Consider the following 18,958-nt stretch of genomic DNA (forward strand, 5'->3'; position numbering starts at 1 on the left):
GCTCTGCGACGGGGCCGTGTGTGTGTGTGTGTCCCTAGCCACAGAAGGCCACACAGCCTTGAAATTTCTGAAGTGGAACTTTGGTTTACGAGGGTTCTTACAGACAAATCCTGTGGTGAGGACTAAGTGCCCAAGTATGTGAGAGCAGGGTATCAGTCATGCGTTCAACAGGACACCATGAAGCTCCATATCCAAAAAATGGAAGCACAGTCTCCTGGAAAGACCTGTGGATCCGAGGGCTCAGTGCTAACTTCAGCTGTGTCACCTAACACCAGAGGTCTCCAGTGGTGGACACCATCACCAGGACTGAAGAACAACAGGATGGTTGTGCTGAGGAGGAGTGCATGCTTGGGGAGCCTTGACTTTAGCCCCACTCTCTCCTATCAGCCAGTGTTGGCGGTGATGCTGCTACAGCTGTTAAATGAAGGGATTGGGCCAGATCACCTCTTAAGATTTTTTGAGAATTAAAGGTCTTTAAGCACTGAAAAAGCTGTGACAAAGCTCCCACGTCCAACAATGTGGCCATCATCTCTGGGACTGCTGGGCACCCATACTAGTTACCTGGTGGATGTGGATAATCAGTGAAATAAGGCCTGTTGGTTGAGGGCACAGGACCTTGTGTGGGCATCAGAGAGTCTCCGTCTGTAGTGTGACAGGAATGAATGTACCACATGTGACCAGGTAGGTGGTGTCTGTTAGTTTCCTGAATACTGCTTTTTCCCCTTGTTCTAACTGTTGAATTGACACTATCAGCCCTACTTTAATCAGAGGTATTTCAATCAGAATTTACACTCTTGAAGGATATACTCACACTCATAGTAACAACCCTATAGGGTCATTTTGTAGAGAAGGACCTGGGCGTGGAGATTAAATTATCCAAGGGCCTGCTGCTCCTGAGGTAGGACATCATCTAGATTTGTGGCCAGGTGGTACCACCTGCTCAGTAGTATATCTGGGGTTTCACCTTGCCCTTTTTTAAACATTTTATGTGGCTGAAAATGTCATAAAAACCTGCCATGTGGCATTGATAATTATCAAGAACGTGTGGCTTAGGGGTGACAGTGATCTCCAACATCCTCCCGTTCTGGTCGCTGACACCTGCGTCCCTAGTGTGGTGGCCTGTCTGCACCTGGTGGCTTTCCATTCTGATGAGACGTGTATTTGTCACTGTGTTTGTCGCGGGTCAGGGTGATAGCTGGCATCCATCTGGCCCAGTTTTGACAGCTCTGTGCCAGTTAACATCATACATAAACGAGTAAAAATGGGAGACAAACACGGGAGGACAAGGCCAGCAAGCAGTACTCTGTCACTTTGCAAGCGGGAATGTCCTGGAGTGGTAGAAACCCTTACAAAAGGTGAAGAGAATCGCAGCTTTATTGTGAGGAGTACTTTGTACTTACAAGCGGCCTTTATAAATAATGAGCTGTTTCCACATTAAAACATAATCCTGGAGAGTTGGCATTCGCGTGAGTGAACAGAAACGGGGAGGATTTACACCTCGCACCGTGACTCGAGAAGGCACCTGCCCTGGTCGCCAGCTTCACATTTCCCGGCTGCTGAAAACAGCTCTTTGTGGACTAAAAGCCCAAAGAGACAAGTCTCTTCGCCCGCACGTCCCCCTCCTGGAGGGAACGGAAGTTTGAGCGAGGACGCAAAATGGCGCCCTCAGCCAACGCCGCCGCCGGCCCCGCGCTCGGCCGCCCCGCCAGGGACGAGTGTCTTCGCCAGGAGGAGGCGATTCGACGGGTGCTGTATTCAGACCGGAAATTGACCTCGTGAGGGCGGAAGTTACCCTTGAGGGCGGAAGGGCTCCCGGACGGGGGTGGAAGACCGCTTCGGCGCCCGTTGCGTTCAGTCACTTCCGGGGTGGAGCGGAAGTTGCTTTGTTTTGCTTCAAGATGGCTGCGGGGATGTATTTGGAACATTATCTGGACAGTAAGAGCAGGCTGGAGGAGCGGGTCAGGGGTTACAGAGGGGTAGGGGTGGGGGTTCGGGCTGAGGAGCTCTATGGCCCTGAAGTCCCGATGGTCAGAAAGTCACAATCGTGAAGGGTTGCGTGAGAGAAAATACTGGAGTGTGTGAAGAAATAGGGGGCGGGGCAGCGGGGTCGAGGCCTCGCTCTGAGGTGTAGAAGAGGGAGGGGCTGCTCGGCGGGGCTGGGGGACGGCTCTTGAAGTGCTGGTAGGCATAGCCTGGAAGATATTTGCTGCCCCTGTCTTCAGGGTCTCCGGCCTCAGGATAATCTTTTTCTTAAAGTCGTTCTGAATCGGTCATTTTAGTATATCATCCACTGCCATTGGAGCAGCGACAAAGATCTGCTCGCGGTTCTCCGCCCAGTTCTTTCGAAGACGCGTCTTCTCATGGGGATAGGGGGTTACGAGTGACCACTGTCAGATGATGGACTGAAAGGCTTCTCCTCTTGGAGTAAAGACGCAGTTCCCATCAGATGGAAATTTGGTGTTCTGTTTATGCCATTTGTGTGGCATTTGTGTGGCCCTTCACAGAGCCTGTCACCCTATTCTCTTTTGCCTTAGCGTTGGGAGTCATTCATTCGTTTATTGAGGTCCTTCTGTGGGTCAGACATAATGGCAGGTACTGGGGGTATACAAGAATGAATACCACACAGACCTTCCCCTCAAGGTGCTCATAGACTAGTAGGACACAGATTCTAATAAATAATTATAGAAGTGTGATAAATGAAATAACAGAAATACATTAAACAGACAGTTGGTAACACTGGAGAAAGAGAGACTAGTTTACCTGGAGGTGTAGGTAAAACTTTACAGAGAATGTGAAGAATCTTGAAGGTTGAGTGTTTATTTGCCGGTGTGGAGAGTGAGAGGGGATTGAAGGTTGGGGGAAGCATCAGCCAATGTGTTCTGATGGGTTTGTGGCAAGATCAGGGAAAGATGAGGCCAGAGTGTTTGATGTGTAGAACTCTGAGGTGAAAGATTGGGAAATGACACTGGAGAATGTAGCTGGGGCTGGGTTGTGCATGGTCTTTAAAGGCAGGCTAAGAAGCTTGCACTCTAAATAGTGAGGAACCAACGGATTTTCTGAATGGAGCAATTTTTTTTTTTTTAATAAAGGAAAGTAATTGATGTATGGTAAATTGGAGCATGATGACCCTGGTAATACAAGATTAATTAGTAATAACAGTTCTGGTCAGAGATGAGGACCTGATCTCAAAGAGTGACAGAAGTATTTAGGAGGTAAATATAACAGAATTGACTGAATGAGTGGTTGAGAGAGGAGGAGGAATCTAAGGTGACTTCTCGATTTCCTGTTCGGGAAGTGAGGTAGACATATATCATCAACAAGATAGGAAATTCAGGAGTCTGTAAGAGTAAATGAGATGGAGATCATTCAGAGAAAGTAAGTGAGAAAATAATAGGATTAACTTAAGTGTAAGCTCAAGAAAATAGTAACATTTAAGGGACTGGCTAAGGGAATGCCAGTGATGAAATTACTTGAAAGTGTGTGAGGAGATTTGGAATCTTAATAGGAAGTTACATATAGGCAAGAAGATGGTGAGAATGCTGCAAACATTTTTGGGGGGATAGAACTAGTAATTAGATTATTTGATTTGGTAACTCAGTGGTGACTTAATAGTAAACTGATGGTGGACCCGAGTCTATAGGTTAAAGCATTGAATGCATTTTAAAAGTTTGAAAGTGGAGTCATGGAAAGAGAATTTTTTTTTTTTTTATGAGAGAAACGTAAGTATTCATGCCTTTATATTCAATTATTTATTGAGGATTCTCTGTATGTATGTCATAGTTCTGAACACTAGGGAAATAGGAGAGAAGAAGACAGACATATCTAACCCTTCTGGAGAGCTGGGGAGACATACCATATAACTAATTACATAATTAGTTATTTAATTACATTGGATAAGTGCCCCCAAAGTATCTACCCTGCCAAAGGGTAGCCATAGAATAGCATGACAGCATAACCCAAGGCACTTGTTGGAGTCTGGGGCAGTCAGGGTTGAGCTGAACTTTGAAAAATGAACAGAAGTTCAGTAGGCCAAGAGGGATAGTGGAAGTGGGGTGAAAGAGACGGGGCAGGGCATCCTGGGCAGAGAGAGCAGTGTGCAGAAAGCCAAGTGTCTGGAAGAGCACTGGCAAGCTCAAGGCACTCAGAGAAGGCCAGTGTGACAGAGCAGAGAGCACATAGACAGAGACTGACCTGAGTGAGGTCTGGTGTGCAGCAAGGGCCAGAAAGTGCAGAGTAGGACTTGGGAATATTGCCGTGGAAGTGACTGGAGGTTTATAAACAGGAGAGACTTGATCAGATTTGCATTTTTAAAAAGAACATTCTGGCTACTGTTTGGAGAGCAGATTGGAAGTGTGTGTGTGATCATTGGAGGGTACCAGGAGGGTATTTGTAAGTTGAGGGCAAAGAGATCTTTTTATATATATATTAAAAAAAAAAGTATTTATTTGGCTGTGCCAGGTCTTAGTTGCAGCATGTGGGATGTTTCATTGCAGCATGTGGTATCTAGTTCCCTGAGCAGGGATTGAACCCGAGCCCCCTACATTAGGAGCATGGAGTCTTAGCCACTGTACCACCAGGGAACTCCCGAGGGCATGGAGAGGGAAGGGCTGATTTGTAAAGTTACTGAAGCGGGGAGGGTGGACACAAAGCTGTGCAGAGATGGGGAGCTAGGTGTGGAGACAGACAGACATGGCTCCTCCTGAGAAAGGAATGATGAGTGCTGTCACAGATAATCTAACGGTTTGAAGGAGGGATAACCAAGTGCTCTTTGGACCTGTTTTTTAAAAGCAGCTATCGTGTGTGTGTGTGCGTGTGTGTGTGTGTGTGTGTTAGTCGCCTGACTCTACAGGGTTTGTGTGTGTGTGTGTTAGTCACTCAGTCGTGTCTGACTCTTTACAACCCCACGGACTGTAGCCTGCCAGGCTCCTCTGTCCATGAAGTTCTCCAGGCAAGAATCCTGGAGTGGGTTACCATTCTCTTCTACAGGAGATCTTTCCGATCCAGGAATTGAACCCAGGTATCCCACATTCCAGCAGATTCTTTACATCTGAGCCACCAGGGAATCCCCCAAAAGCAGCTATAGGGCTTAGGAAGTCCAGGGAGTCTTAGTTTCTCCTCTTCTCCCCAGGTATTGAAAACCTGCCCTTTGAACTGCAGAGAAACTTCCAGCTCATGAGGGACCTGGACCAAAGAACAGAGGGTATGTGCAGAGTAAGGGGCCCGGTGCCGAGTGAGTATGTGTGGTCGTCTCTCCTCCTGTTTGGTGTTACCCTATCACCTGGTCTGATCTAGATTGCTTGTCTTCTCTTTCATTCTCTTGCAATTCTTAAAAGGAGAGTAATGATGACCTGTGTTTCTGTGTTAGCTTTTTCATAACTCGTGGAGTATTGTGACAATGGTACAAGGATTTAGAGATGCTGTGCTCTTTATATCTCCCTCAGGAAAAATGAGAAAAATCAAAGTCAACCCTGGACTCATTTCTGTTCTCCATGTTCGATATGTTTGTAGGAAGACTGACTAGAATGTTTCTACTCCACTGGGCTGTTAACATTACTGTCACAAAATTCAGTGTGGCTTTAGACTACAGCTCACATTGGTACACAGCAGCTTTGCTGCATGAGGAGATGTTAAAAAGAAAGAGGGGGGGGGAAAAAGGAGGAAAAGCAGCAATTAACATCAGAATCTCTACACTATATTCTTCAACCTTACAGAAGCATTGGGTGCCATCTGTGGCCGTCCTTGGACATTGATTAAGTTTGGCTGCATTGAGACATTTACTTGGAGCTTGAGGCTACACTGCAGTGGGCGAGTTTGTCTCTCATAGTCGAAGGTCTCTGTTGGCGCTATCGTCCATGCTTGCTGAAGGATATGTAGGTGTATGCTTATGTATCCCTGCCCAGGAGTGTTAGAATGCCTAAAGCTGTGATTTAAGTTACTCTGGGTCAGTTTGCTCATGGACAAATGAATATCATCTAAGATCCTTGACATAGGCCCCTGAGAACTTCCCTGCTGAATGCCAAACACCAGCTCCTTGCTTTGTAATATAGTTCTGGCTCTTGAGTTCATACCCAGAAAGACCCATTGAGACAACTGAACCACATACATGTTTTTCCACCTTCCTTCAAGGGCCTGGAATAAAGCAGAGCATAAACCTAGTATGCTCACAGGTCTTCGCTGTGGTTACTTGTTGCTACACCATGTTGGGAGTCATGCTTTTGTCTCCATCCACATTTTCTCTGAGTGCTATAGTATTAGGCAGTAGGCATCTATGGTCTCAGTGTTCGGGGGCATCACCAGCCTTCCCCTAGTTAAATGTTTGGAGCAATATCTAAAATGAACACACAGGAAAAAAAAGTGATGGAGAATATTCGCAAGTTGCAAATGATGAACCAAGCAGGGTGGACAGTAAGCAGAAGAACTGTTCCATGAGTGAACTCTGGCCTAATTTTCAATACTGAGATGTAGATGTACAGACCCTGGAAGTCAAGAGCAGCAGCAGATGACTCGGCCTGGTCTGCAGCTCTCAGAGCTATCACAGAATGTTTCTGAGACGAGAAACCAGATGGCTTTTGAGACAGAGGTCATGGTTTAAGAAACAGCAAGCCGTGCAAAGAAGCATCTTTAGACATCGACAGAAACGTACTTTGCGTTAGTGCAGCATGCAAAGAATCCTTCCTTGTGTTTCCATAAGTCCAGTTTCAACTATGCTAGCAACGTTTCCAGCAATCAAAGGTGCCATCAGAACGCATGTTGTGGCCATGTTGCATCACTTGAGTATGTGGCACAGTACCTAGGAATGTTGAGTGTGTTTTAATTCAAAGGTTATGATGGTCAATGCAAAAGGTCCGAGGAGCAAGAGGAAGAAGTATGTTTAACGTTGCCACTCGGGGGCCATTGTGACCAGCCCTGTCTCTGTTGTAGACCTAAAGGCTGAAATTGACAAGTTGGCCAGTGAATATATGAGTAGCGCCCGCAGCCGGAGCTCCGAGGAAAAATTGGCCCTTCTGAGACAGATCCAGGAAGCCTATGGCAAGTGCAAGGAGTTTGGTGATGACAAGGTGCAGCTTGCCATGCAGACCTATGAGATGGTATGGCCCTACCCATGGCTCCCCACTACCTCCCGTCTGTTCCTCAGGGTCCTCCGCCCCTCCTTTAGTGTGCTGGGATCTGTTTGGGGTCTGGGAGATACATGGATTCTGCCTTAGCCTGTTTGCTTTTACTGGAACCAGCCTGGTAGCTCTTCCTTCTTCCTTCCTTCCTTCCCACCCAGGTGGACAAACACATTCGGCGACTGGACACAGACCTGGCCCGCTTTGAGGCTGATCTGAAGGAGAAGCAGATTGAGTCAAGTGACTATGACAGCTCTTCCAGCAAAGGCAAAAAGAGTGAGGAGGGGGGTGGGCCATGAGAGTTGGAGCGAAGATTCCGAGGGGGCAAGCAGCCCATCCCTCAGCTCCAAGGGAGGACCCCCCACGTTGGAGGAGAGGAGGGGTCCTTAACCCATCATTCTGTCCCCCTGCCTTCTGGCTGCCCCTCCCCCTCTTCCCTGGAAGGTCGGACTCAAAAGGAGAAGAAAGCTGCCCGTGCTCGTTCCAAAGGGAAAAACTCCGACGAAGAAGCCCCCAAGGCCGCCCAGAAGAAGTTAAAACTTGTGCGCACGTGAGTGAGTCAGGGAGCACCCTGCCAAGTGACAGGCTCCTCTTTGCCCCTGCCCCGCCCCTTGCCCCCTTCTCTATCACTCTGGTATCTGCTGGATACAGAGGGGAAGCCACAGACCACTAGCCCCACAGGGATCCTCCTCGTGCCACTCTGAGCGTCAAGCTGTAGCGTCCCTTCCTGCAGGTGACACTCTCTCTCCCTCTTGGCACGCAGAAGCCCTGAGTATGGGATGCCCTCAGTGACCTTTGGCAGTGTCCACCCCTCTGATGTGTTGGATATGCCTGTGGATCCCAACGAACCCACCTATTGCCTTTGTCACCAGGTCTCCTACGGGGAGATGATTGGCTGTGACAACCCTGACGTAAGAACCGGTTTGCCTCAGGGTGGGGGGCTCTGGGGGACAGGAAGGGAGTTGGGTACCAGAAGGGGGTAAGGGCCGAAGAGTGGGACCTCAGGACAGGAGGAAGGGAGTTGGAGGTGGTTGGCCTTGGACCCTTCAAGAATCCTCCCACAGGATGGAATAAGGGAATGCTCCTGAGGACTCTCAGGTTGGGGGGTTCTTTTCTTTCCTTGGCCCCACCCTGCTCCCTGCCCTCTGCTCCTCCACCGTCTTCCTTTTCCAGTGCTCCATTGAGTGGTTCCACTTTGCCTGTGTGGGGCTGACCACCAAGCCTCGGGGGAAATGGTGAGTGAGCGTTGTGGTCGGGGCTGGACTACCCTGAGCTGAGTGACAGAGGGCATCCTCCCCTTCGCTCACCTTCTCCCCCACCTTCCTTTGTAGGTTTTGCCCACGCTGCTCCCAAGAACGAAAAAAGAAATAGACAAGGGCCTTGGATTCCAACACAGTTTCTTCCACATCCCCTGACCTGGCTAGTGGGGAGTGGGATGCCTGGCTGGGCCGGGGGTCAGGGAGAGGTGGGTGGCACATGTTGTCATCTCCTCTCCTCCCCTCCCCACTTCCGGTGCTGAGGCTGCACCCAGACCCTGGGCCAGGGGTGCTGCGGCCGCTAACGGCATGTGCTCTCATTCAGCCCGCCCCCTTCAGAGGGAAGTGGTGTTGCCCGCTGTCCTTTTGCCTCCACACCGAGGTTGGTGCTGTGTTTTTGAGGGATGGTCCTCTTTTCTCCCGTTGCTTTGTATTTAAGGACTGGGGCAGTAGCATGGGGCCCTCCCCCAGCTTCCTGATTCCCTCCCCTCGTTGTGGGGGGGGCCATGCGTGATAAACTTCCTTCACTCTCTCCATGCTTTTCCAGTGGGGGGCTCCTCCGGGTCCTCTGGGCCACAGCCCTGGCTGAAGGGGCACCCCTTCCTCTGTGCCAAGAGGATTCGTCCAGCCTTGTGAGTGGGAGGGGCAGGGCAGAGTGTCAGTATCTCACTTGTAAAGGAATCGAGTTGGTGAATAAAAGCTGTACGTGTTGGCCTGCTGTGTTTATTGTAGAGACACTGTTTTAGCACATGTGCTGAGCATAGCTTGCATCCTCTGAGTCAGCTAAAAGGCAGGAGGATGACATGCTGGAAGTAGGACCAGACATGGAACCTGAAGTGGTGCCACTGCCCCAGGACCCACCACCTCTCAGCATGGGAAGGACAGAGCTGGCTGGAACTGGGCCTCAGACAAGGGGTTTCCAAAACCTTCAGGACTGTGTATCTTTTCCCTATAAGATATCTTTCATTTAATTTCCAATAAATGTGTACTTGTGTTTTATACATGAACTGTTATACTAAGTATTAGCCTGACTTATTTGAAACACAAAGCAAAAACTTATCACCAATGAATTGTCTATGCCCACCTGGAACCACTTCCATAGATTAAGCCCTCCTTATGCAGGGTCTCCTCACCGGAATCCCCATCTTATTCCCTGCTCTGGCTGGCTTACCTGGAGGTGTCCTCTGTAGTTCCTACTGTCCAGGCCCCAACTTTGTGTTGTATGTTCCATCTCTGCCCCAGTCCTCACACGGGATTTGTTGTTCAGTCAGTCAGTCGTGTCCGATTCTTTGCCACCCCATGGACTGCAGCACACCAGGCTTCCCTGTCCTTCACCATCTCCCAGAGCTTCCTCAAAATCATCGTGCCCATTGAGTCGATGATCCAACCATCTCATCCTCTGTTGCCCCCTTCTCCTCCTGCCCTCAGTCCTTCCCAGCATCAGGCTCTTTTCCAGTGAGTTGGCTCTTTGAATCAGTTGGCCAAAGTATTGGAGCTTTAGCACCAGTCCTTCCAATGAATATTCAGGACTGATTTCCTTTAGGACTGACTGGTTTGATCTTGCAGTCCAAGGGACTCTTAAGAGTCTTCTCCAACACCACAGTTTGAGAGCATCAATTCTTCCGTGCTCCGTCTTCCTTATGGTCCAACTCTTAGATCCCTGTGTGACTACTGGAAGGCCAGATTGTAAAATAGGGAGAAAAAGTGTCCAGTGTGTGGGGCCAGCTTGGAGATGGGATAGGTAATAAGGTAAAGAACAGACAGGAGCTACGCCATCCAGCCCCTGCCAGAGTCCCAGATCACTCCTGCCGTCCTTGTCCTCGAGCTGGGATGTGACACACGGGGGACCCGCCCCCGCCTTTCGGCCGAGTCCAACCTCGCATCAGTTTCCCCGCCCCCACTTTGTGACGTCGACTGGTCTCGACGCCCCCCCACCCCCCGCGGCCCCGCCCTCCCGCCTGTCTGCTCGCCCTGGCTTGGCCGGTTAGAGGCGCTCGGTCCGGGGAACGCTGGCGGCCGTCTGGGACCATGAGGCACCTCGCCGCAGGCTCATTTCTCTCACTCCTGAGGGGTGAGCGCGCCTCCGCCCCCGGAGCTCTCCACTGTCCCCGAGCCGCCTTCCCCCGGGACCGCCTGCAGCCTCTCCCCATCGCCCCTCCCCGCCTCGCCAGCGCCCCTGCACACTCACCCCAGCTTGGCGGCCAGGCGCCCAGCCCCCGAATGCACGCCCCGCTCTCGGGGTGGGTGTTCCCGGCCGGCGGGTGCGGAGAGGGGCCCATCGTGGTCTGTCCCCGACCCGCAGTGCTGCTCCTGCCTCTGGCACCGGCCCCCGCCCAGGACTCCGCCTCGACCTCCACGCCGGGCAGCCCCCTGTCCCCCACGGAGTATGAGCGCTTCTTCGCACTGCTGACCCCTACCTGGAAGGCGGAGACCACCTGCCGGCTCCGCGCCACCCACGGTTGCCGGAACCCCACCCTCGTCCAGCTAGACCAGTATGAAAACCACGGCCTGGTGCCGGACGGTGAGGGCCAGCCCTGTGCTCCCTCGACCCAGGGCGAGGGGACGGGTGGCCCTGAGCCCGGGTGCCCCGCTCTCCGGACCCCAGGAGCCCATCGCACCCTCTCTCCAGGAGGGATTACACCCCTGTGTTCACCTGTGCCCCACCCTTCCCTAGGCGCAGTCTGCTCTGACCTCCCTTATGCCTCCTGGTTTGAGTCCTTCTGCCAGTTCACCCAATACCGTTGTTCCAACCATGTCTACTACGCCAAGGTGAGGTCAAGACAGAGCTTGAACCTGGTGTCACCGAGGAAGGGCTCCAGACCATCCTTAGGTCCTCCCTCTCAGTCACTGGCTGACACTCGCCCAGATTCTGTGTGCAGACCGTCTCACCTTAGGCATTCAGACTCTGTGAACAATCCCCCCTTGTTGCCAGAAAAGTAAGGGAGAGGGATGGGAGGAGGCAGAGAGAAGCCTTAGGGTTCCTCCCAGTAGTGATGTCATTCAAGTCAAATGTAAAAGCCAGGAAAGTGGGCCAGCAGGGCGTCTGATTTTGCAGGGGACCCTGTCTCAGATCTAGAGGGTTCGACTCAGGGCCGTGTTCCCTGATTTCCTCCCAGGAACTGTGAGAGAGGAGACCTGGGGACAGAGGATAAGGTGGAGTGGAAATGTGCCCTTTGTGAAAGGCGTTCCCACTCTGCTTCTCTCCTTGCAGAGGGTCCGGTGCTCCCAGCCAGTCTCCATCCTCTCACCCAATACCCTCAAGGAGGTGGACAGTTCACCTGAAGTGCCGCCACCTACCACGGCGACCTCCCCCAAGTCCTCCCACGTCACAGGTGAGACCCTGCCAGCCTCTCATCCCAGAGTCCCCAAACCCAGGGCTTAAGGTATCCACGGGAGGGACCTGGGGAGGTGAGCTGCTGGAGGTAGCCTTGGGCAGCTGTTTGCATAAGGGGAGAGCCTACTTTTTTGACACAGGAAAGTTAGGGCTTTCCTATATCAGGGTGTTTTCTGACGTTACATCTATTTCTGCCCTGAACTAATTTTTCCTTGCTCCCCAAAACACTCTTGCGTTAAGAAGTCCTCTGGCACCTTTCTCAGCTCACATCTTCACTCCAAAAAGGATTGGTTGCTAGGTATTCAAAGTACTTGGTGCTTCCTAAGTGAGAGGGACAAAAGGTGGTATTAGAAGTGGGTTAGGAAAGAGGACCCTTTGTGAGGGAGGTGGAAAGGGGACCCATAACACTGCCACCACCGTCACCATAGTACTATTGTTTTGATATTTGTATTCTTGCCTGTGTTTTGTATGATTGGTTGTGTGAACATGTGTAATTTAGGCTGCTTTCCTCTACCTTTGTGTTTATGTGTGTGTTTGTGCTTATGTGTTTATGTGTGTGCTTGTGTGTTTATGAGTGTGTCTGTGCTTATGTGTGTGTTTATGTGTGCTTATGTGTTTACGTGTGCTTATGTGTTTGTGTATGCCTATGTGTGTGCTTGTGCGTTTTGTATGTGCTTATGTGTTTATGTGTGTCTGTGTGCTTTTGTGTTTATGTGTCGGTTTGTGTGTGCTTATGTGTTTGTGTGTTTTTAGTGTGCTTATGTGTTTATGTGTGTGTTTGTGTGCCTTTACATGTTTATGTGTGTCCCTCTGCAAAGACGGAATGCCAGAAGCCTAACCTTCCCTTTCCCTTCTCTCTCTTGGTCCCTCGCAAACCCTGTTGCAGCCACCGAACGACAGGTCTTCCAGCCCTGGCCCGAGCGGTTGAACAGCAATGTGGAGGAGCTGCTCCAGTCCTCCCTGTCCTTGGGCGGCCAGGAGCAAGGGCAGGAGCCCAAACAGGAGCAGGGGCAGGAGCACAAGCAGGAGCGGGGGCAGGAGCACAAGCAGGAGGAAGGGCAGGAGCAAGAGGAGCAGGAGGAGGAGCAGGAGGAGGAGAAGCAGGAGGGCCAGGGCACAGAGGAGGCGCTGGAGTCGGTGTCTAGGCTGCAGGCAGACCCAGAGCCCAAGTTTCGGTCTGAACTTGTGTCCTCCAACCCTTTCTCCTTCACTCCCCGGGTGCGGGAAGTGGAGTCTACTCCCATGTTGATGGAGAACCTCCAGGAGCTTATCCGATCGGCGCAGGAGATGAATGAAATGAATGACGTGTATGACGGGGAGACCATCTGGAGATCCCAGAGCCCCGGCAGGTACTGGACGTTCTGTCTCCCCCACCGGCCCCACCCTTCCTTCTGCCTTTGGGGATGAGAAGCCCACTTGGCCAGCCTTGGCCTCAGACCCACCCAGATCTGCTTGGGCTTTGGGTGCACCCAGCGGCTGCCCGCCTCACCTGCTCTGTGGCTTAAGCACTGTCCTAGATGCCCATCTCTACCTGGCATGGGGTTAACCCTGAAGCTAGAGCTACCAGACTTGGGTTCTGGGTTTCACTCTGCCTCTGATGAGCACTGCAAATTTCATTTCCCCTTTCTGGGTCTCAGTTCCTCATCTGTAAAAGGAGGCGGTTAATCTGGAGGCCTCTCACCTCCAGCATGCTGAGTGCATGTGACTAAGACTGGATGGTAAGGGCAGTGGGGATCGAGTAGGCATGGCTGTCTGCCCTGGCCCTCTGGCCCATCCCCTGCAGTGGTGCCATCTTGGTCTTTTTGCAGCCTGCTACAGCTGCCCCACGTGGAGGCCTTGCTGACCCTGTGCTACTCGATTGTGGAGAACACCTGCGTCATAACCCCGACAGCCAAGGCCTGGCAGTACTTGGAAAATGAGATCCTTGGTTTTGGGATATCGGTATGCCCACTGAGCTGTTCACTGGCTCCAAGTTCACGGGCCTAGGGAGTAGAGGATGGGCGGGACCACAGAAAGCCTGAAAAACTCTCCAAGTGAGAACCCCTTCTTGGAAAGACATTTCCAGCTCCCCTAAAAGGAAGGAGGCTCAAGACAGAGTCTGGAATCTATTCCTGGCCAGAATTCCTTCTGTGGTTCAGTTGCTAAGCTTGAGTCATGTCCAGTCAGTTCACCAACCGCAGGATGTGGCTGTACCTTAGATACAGCTCTTCTTTCAGGAGGGATCCTAGAACCCGTTCCAGGGCTCTGTAGAGAGATCCCAATCTTGATATGTCCTCATAACCCAGCAAATTCTATTTCCAAGAAGTGTAGGACTTTCCAAAAGCACGTTAGCAAATGTGTGCTAAGAGCTGGCATGCCATCCATGCATCTGTCTATTCAACAGATATTGATCTGGCTAGGTATTTGAGACACCAGCAATTCTGTCCTAGGTAATTTAGCGATGAGTGCAACAAGATCCGATCCTCTGTCCTCCTGGAGTCCACTGGGAGAGAGGGACAAAATGGAGACCAGTGTGACAGGGATCGACGCATGACGGATAAGTCTAAAGTTCAGAGAGCAGATGGCGAGCACAAAAGTCATGCTGGGGCAGGATTGGAGAATGCCTCTTAGAGGAACTGATGACCTGAGACCTGGAGATAAAAGAAGTTAACCAGGCAGAAGAAGGGGTTGGTAGAAGGTTCCTGCTAGAGAGACTACTGTGTGCAAAGGCTCAGAGGAAAGAGAGAAGAAATTCCACGAAGGACCAAGAATGAGCACACTGTTACTCTTCCTCCCGCTCTCAGGGAGCTGAGATTGAGTAGCATTATACGAAAGGAGTGTGGGATGGTAGGTGATAGAAACAGAGTTATTTTTTGGTGGAGGTGGACCGCACGTAGGAAGTTCAGGACTACTGGAGAGCTCATTGGATTTTAGGGCTTGGTTGAAAGAACAGTAAGGAGCCCATTTTACCTGGAAACAGAGTCAAAGAGGCCATGATGTGAATAATCCCGAATGGCAGTCCGAACCGTTGTATTTCATTTGGTAGGAAAGGGGAATTCAGTTATGATTTGGGGTTAGGGACCTGATGATGCCTCCCCCATGAGCTGTTATGAGGAGCGAGCAAGAGATTGTGTGACTGTGATGCGCTGACCGGACGGCCTGGAGATCCTGCCGAGCGAGATCTTCCTGAGGAGACTCACTCAGGGCGGACAGCCCCACAGGGAGATGGGCGGCTCCACATCTAAGAAGGTCCTCCAAGAACTTGGAGGCTCTGAACCCAGGTGCTCCAGCAGAGGACCTGGGTTTTGAGTTGGAAGCAGCCAGACCAGTGTCCCAGGTCCATCATGCACTCGATGTGTGTTTGAGCAAGTGACTCAGCCTCGGGGAGCCTCAGTTTCCTGGCAGGCAAATGGAGCCATGCTTAGTAGCTATTCTATTCCTAGGAAGACCAAATAAGATGAAGGCATTTATCAGCCATGGCATGCAGCACCGTGCCAGCTCTTTGTAAATATTAGCATTATCATTAGCAGAGAGGAAGGGAGGACGGTGAGCCTCTTTCAGTTAGGCAAAGTTAGACATCTGTCAGGCACTTGGCCATGAGGATTCAGAGCTCAGGAAAGAGATTAGAACGGATGATAGAGGCTTGGGTGTCACCTGCAAGAAGATGAAGATTGTTTGTGAGGAAATAAACCATCCTGGAGGAGGGGGAAGAAATAGAGAGCTGATGGGAGGTCCTTGAGGGGAGGACCTTGGGTAGGGGGTTTGGGAAAAGCCAGAGGAGCTTCTGGAAAAGGCTTAATGCGGGGACCTTCGTTGGGGGCGTGGGACTTCAGCCTCAGGCCCTCAGCCGCACCCCTCCGCAGGTCTGTGACAGTCTGGGGCGGCGACACTTAGCCGCGTGTACCCTCTGTGACTTCTGCTCACTGAAGCTGGAGCAGTGCCACTCGGAGGCCAACCTGCAGCGACAGCAGTGCGACAGCTCCCACAAAACACCCTTTGTCAGCCCCCTGCTTGCCTCCCAGAGCATGACCATTGGCACCCAGGTACCGACCCAGCTGGGTGGGCTGCAGTGGTGGCGGTGGGGGTGGGGGGTAGGGCTTTAGGCAAGGTCGGGCAACCGGGGGCTGAGGGGGTGAGCAGGGTGCCCACCTCTCTCCTGTGCCCCGTGCCACAGATAGGGAGCCTGAAATCGGGCCGCTTTTACGGGCTGGACTTGTACGGCGGGCTGCGCATGGACTTCTGGTGTGCCAGGCTGGCCACTAAGGGCTGCGAAGACAACCGAGTGGCCAGCTGGCTCCAGACTGAGTTCCTGAGCTTCCAGGATGGAGACTTCCCCACCAGGGTCAGCCCCACCCCACTCACCACGCTTCCTCCTAGTCCCTCGCTCTGGGGAACCCTAGGATGTGGGGTGGGGGGCGCCTTGGGGCCCTGGCTTCTGAGAGCTGCTCCTCACTGAGCCTCCTGCCTCTTTCCAGCAGACTCCCCTTCCCCCTCCCCAACACCCTCCCCCCTCCCTCCGCCTCCCCTGGGCCCCCAGGAGACCAGGATTGTGTTTAGCAAAGGACTAGCAATCCGGGAAGCTGGAGGGTACAGGACTTGGGGACACGAGACAGGTCTGGTCCCATCTCTGCCAGTTACCCTTGGTGGGTGGGAGTGGGAGGCCTCATTCCTAAGACAAACTTCTGGGTGATGCCTGAAGTGCCGCTGACAGTGATCCAGTGCTTCCCTGCCTTAGTCTGTAGGCTCCTTCCCGAATCTTCCAGTGCTTTCCCTCTCAATGGGATCAGCTTTACTCCCTCCGCAGTCACCTCCCCTGTGGGTCAACCTGTTGTAGCTAAGAGCCAGCACCGCCTCCCTCACTCCCCCAACCCCCGCCTTCTGTGGTTTAACAGAAAACAATCAAGACCAGGACAAGTTGAGACTACTTAAGAAAGGGCTTTTAGCTGAGCAGAAGGGCCTCCGCCTAGCTTTCCTCCCTGAGTCCCTAGATCTGGACGGGGCCTTAGACCATCTCAGCTGTTTCCCTGGGTTTATGGGTGGGGTGGTGAGGGCCACAGAGGGAAGTGGCTCCACCCAGGGTCGCACATTAGAAACACTTCCACCTCTTCCATCCTAAGCCGTCCCCAGGAGGCTCCCTGAGATGGGACTGCCACTTGGGACCCTTCCACGATCTGGACCCTTGGTACTCACTTCCCCGGTCCTCTCAGCTGCTTTCGCAGCCTGCTGACCGGCAGAGCAGCCCCTTCCTAGTTTCAGCTCCCAGCGTCTTCCCAGACACAGGGTGACACTGAAGGGGACACCCCGGTGCAGAGGGTCTGGTTCTCTGCCCTGGTTTCTGCCGTCGGGGGCGCTATGAAGGGCTCTGAGGCTTCTGAAGTCTTCCACCTCCCATCCCCCGCTCCTGCCTTAGATCTGTGACACGGAATATGTGCAGTACCCCAACTACTGTGCCTTCAAAAGCCAGCAGTGTATGATGAGAAACAGGGACCGGAAGGTGAGCCACCTCCTGCTGCTCCCACCACCCCCATCAGCCCCTCCATGGGTCACTGCACGCTGACCTGTTCTGACCACCTTTCCACCTCCCCCACACACCCCGAGCCGTGGCATCCATCTGAGCATGGGGGTGGGGGTGTGAAGAGCAGGTGTGTCCCCCGGAGCTCTGTCCCTACTCCTCCAGCCACAGGTGAGCAGCCCTCCCAGGCCCCCAGGCCAAGGGTTCCGGGATGGGGGTGGAAAGGGGAGGCTGCCATAAGAAGCCCTGGGGACACACTGGGAGGGAAGAACCCCCAGCCTGGTTGGTCAGAGAGGTCTAGATGTCAGTCCTGCCTCCTGCTCTTACTCACTGACTCGTCTGAGCCAAGTCACTTCCTCTCCAGCCCCGGGCTCCTCATTTCTAAAAGGAGGGGTTCAGGCTATGTGGTGTGTCTGGCTGCTTTTTAAAAAAGCCACATCTGAGCTTCCGCCTTCCCTGACTTTTCCTGCACTCCCTGCAACCACGCCCGCCCCCGCCCCCGCCCTGGGATCTGGACTTCTGACACCTCTGGCTCCTGGCTCTCCCACTCGGACCCTGCACAGGTGTCCCGCATGAGATGTCTGCAGAATGAGACGTACACCGTCCTGACTCCGGACAAGAGCGAGGACCTCGTGCTTCGATGGAGCCAGGAGTTTAGCACCTTGACCCTTGGCCAAGCTGGATGAGCTGGACTCTGTCCTCTCCCCACCCGCTACCCCTTCCCATACTCTCCATTGCTTTCAGACCCTGGATTGTCTCTTACTTGGCCCGAATCACGTGTCTTTTGGGTTGGGGCACCAGTCCCAGAGAGGTTGGTGATGGGAACTCTGCCCACCTTAAAGGATGTCTATACATAAAATGTTTATTTTTAACTTGTGTGGCCTGGTTTGGTTGTGATCCCCTCTTGGGCCTCCCCGCCCCCTGCCCCCAGGGAGTCAGTTCTACAGCCCCTGGCACTTATGGAGCCATCTGTTGGCAAGGGAATCCTGGGGGTGGTTCTCAGGGAAGCAGTCCTGTGCCAGGAGAAGACTGAGAAGTCAGAAGAAGTCATGGCTGGTGTCTTGGGGACTGTGTGGGCCACGAGGGCGTGTGTGTCTCCATTTCTGAAGTTCTGATCCCATGATCTCAGATGTGAGTGCAGGACTGTCCCTCTAGAGGGTCATCTGAATGAGACTGTGTCCAGCGGGGGCCAGCCCCAGGCAGTATGGCAGAATTTGCCATTTATAGGAGGGAGGAGGCAACTGGGCTGGAAGCCCTTGCTCTGACATCCAGTCATGGGCCCAATGGTCCAAATGTGGGGGAGCGCGTCATGACAGCTTGCGTGGAGATGTGACTCCAGCATCAGCCTTTAATAACGTGGGAATCAGGACTTAGCGGGTGGTCGAGTGGTTAAGACTCCATGCTTCCAATGCAGGGGGCGCAGGTTTGATCCCTGGTTGGAAAAACAAGATCCCACATGCCATGTAGCCAAAAAAATGAAAAAGAAAATTTCTTGAACTGAATAAAAATGAAAATACAACATATCAACTTTTTAAAAAAGTTAAAAAAAATAACCTGGGAGACTTCCCTTGCTGTTCAATGATTAAGACTTTGCCTTCCAGTGGCAGGGGGTATGGATTTGAGCCCTGTTTGGGAAGCTAAGATCTCAACATGCCACAAAAACCAAAAACATAAAAAACAGAAACAATATTGTAACAAATTCAATAAAACCTTATAAAAATGATCCACGTTAAAAAAAAAATCTTTCAAACAAAAAAAAAAATAACGG

General features: G+C 52.1%; 2 protein-coding genes across 26 annotated transcripts; both read left to right on the forward strand.

Annotated features, from left to right (window-relative positions):
* The first annotated feature begins 1,880 nt into the window (after nucleotides 1-1,880).
* ING4 (inhibitor of growth family member 4) lies at nucleotides 1,881-9,378 on the forward strand. Of its 24 annotated transcripts, none has more exons than XM_086402254.1 (9): nucleotides 1,881-3,719; nucleotides 4,915-5,017; nucleotides 5,129-5,200; nucleotides 6,922-7,088; nucleotides 7,271-7,385; nucleotides 7,554-7,659; nucleotides 7,873-8,020; nucleotides 8,283-8,344; nucleotides 8,441-9,077. In XM_086402254.1, the coding sequence occupies exons 3-9, from the start codon at nucleotides 5,173-5,175 to the stop codon at nucleotides 8,478-8,480; spliced, it is 666 nt and encodes a 221-aa protein (XP_086258380.1). In that variant the 5' UTR covers nucleotides 1,881-3,719; nucleotides 4,915-5,017; nucleotides 5,129-5,172; the 3' UTR covers nucleotides 8,481-9,077. The 24 variants fall into 24 exon arrangements, 18 of the variants coding, with proteins under 18 accessions (XP_086258380.1, XP_086258370.1, XP_086258372.1 ...); XM_086402256.1 differs by having other exon boundaries at nucleotides 2,984-3,719; nucleotides 7,271-7,376; XR_015164344.1 differs by lacking the exon at nucleotides 4,915-5,017 and having other exon boundaries at nucleotides 1,881-1,935; nucleotides 5,129-5,230; nucleotides 7,982-8,020.
* Nucleotides 9,379-10,333: 955 nt separating this feature from the next.
* On the forward strand, nucleotides 10,334-18,062 carry ACRBP (acrosin binding protein). 2 transcript variants are annotated; one of them, XM_086402241.1, is made up of 10 exons: nucleotides 10,334-10,436; nucleotides 10,668-10,886; nucleotides 11,040-11,134; nucleotides 11,577-11,697; nucleotides 12,586-13,048; nucleotides 13,508-13,640; nucleotides 15,542-15,721; nucleotides 15,853-16,020; nucleotides 17,089-17,172; nucleotides 17,754-18,062. In XM_086402241.1, exons 1-10 carry the CDS (start codon nucleotides 10,394-10,396, stop codon nucleotides 17,874-17,876), a joined length of 1,629 nt encoding a protein of 542 aa, XP_086258367.1. In that variant the 5' UTR covers nucleotides 10,334-10,393; the 3' UTR covers nucleotides 17,877-18,062. The 2 variants fall into 2 exon arrangements, with proteins under 2 accessions (XP_086258367.1, XP_086258368.1); XM_086402242.1 differs by lacking the exon at nucleotides 15,853-16,020.
* Nucleotides 18,063-18,958: the final 896 nt, after the last annotated feature.

Source organism: Bos grunniens, chromosome 5 (genome assembly GCF_055505025.1).
Source record: "Bos grunniens cultivar Pamir isolate PY7600 chromosome 5, Bosgru_T2T1.0, whole genome shotgun sequence".
In the NCBI taxonomy this organism is placed as follows: domain Eukaryota; kingdom Metazoa; phylum Chordata; class Mammalia; order Artiodactyla; family Bovidae; genus Bos; species Bos grunniens.

Coding starts and splice junctions, on each gene's coding strand:
- ACRBP (XM_086402241.1), top strand. CDS start 10,394: ATGAGGCACCTCGCCGCAGGCTCATTTCTCTCACTCCTGAGGG. Junction 11,135..11,576: donor ACCATGTCTACTACGCCAAG/GTGAGGTCAAGA, acceptor CTCTCCTTGCAG/AGGGTCCGGTGCTCCCAGCC. Junction 11,698..12,585: donor CAAGTCCTCCCACGTCACAG/GTGAGACCCTGC, acceptor ACCCTGTTGCAG/CCACCGAACGACAGGTCTTC.
- ING4 (XM_086402244.1), top strand. CDS start 1,899: ATGGCTGCGGGGATGTATTTGGAACATTATCTGGACA. Junction 1,936..5,128: donor TTTGGAACATTATCTGGACA/GTAAGAGCAGGC, acceptor TCTTCTCCCCAG/GTATTGAAAACCTGCCCTTT. Junction 7,386..7,553: donor TTCCAGCAAAGGCAAAAAGA/GTGAGGAGGGGG, acceptor CTTCCCTGGAAG/GTCGGACTCAAAAGGAGAAG.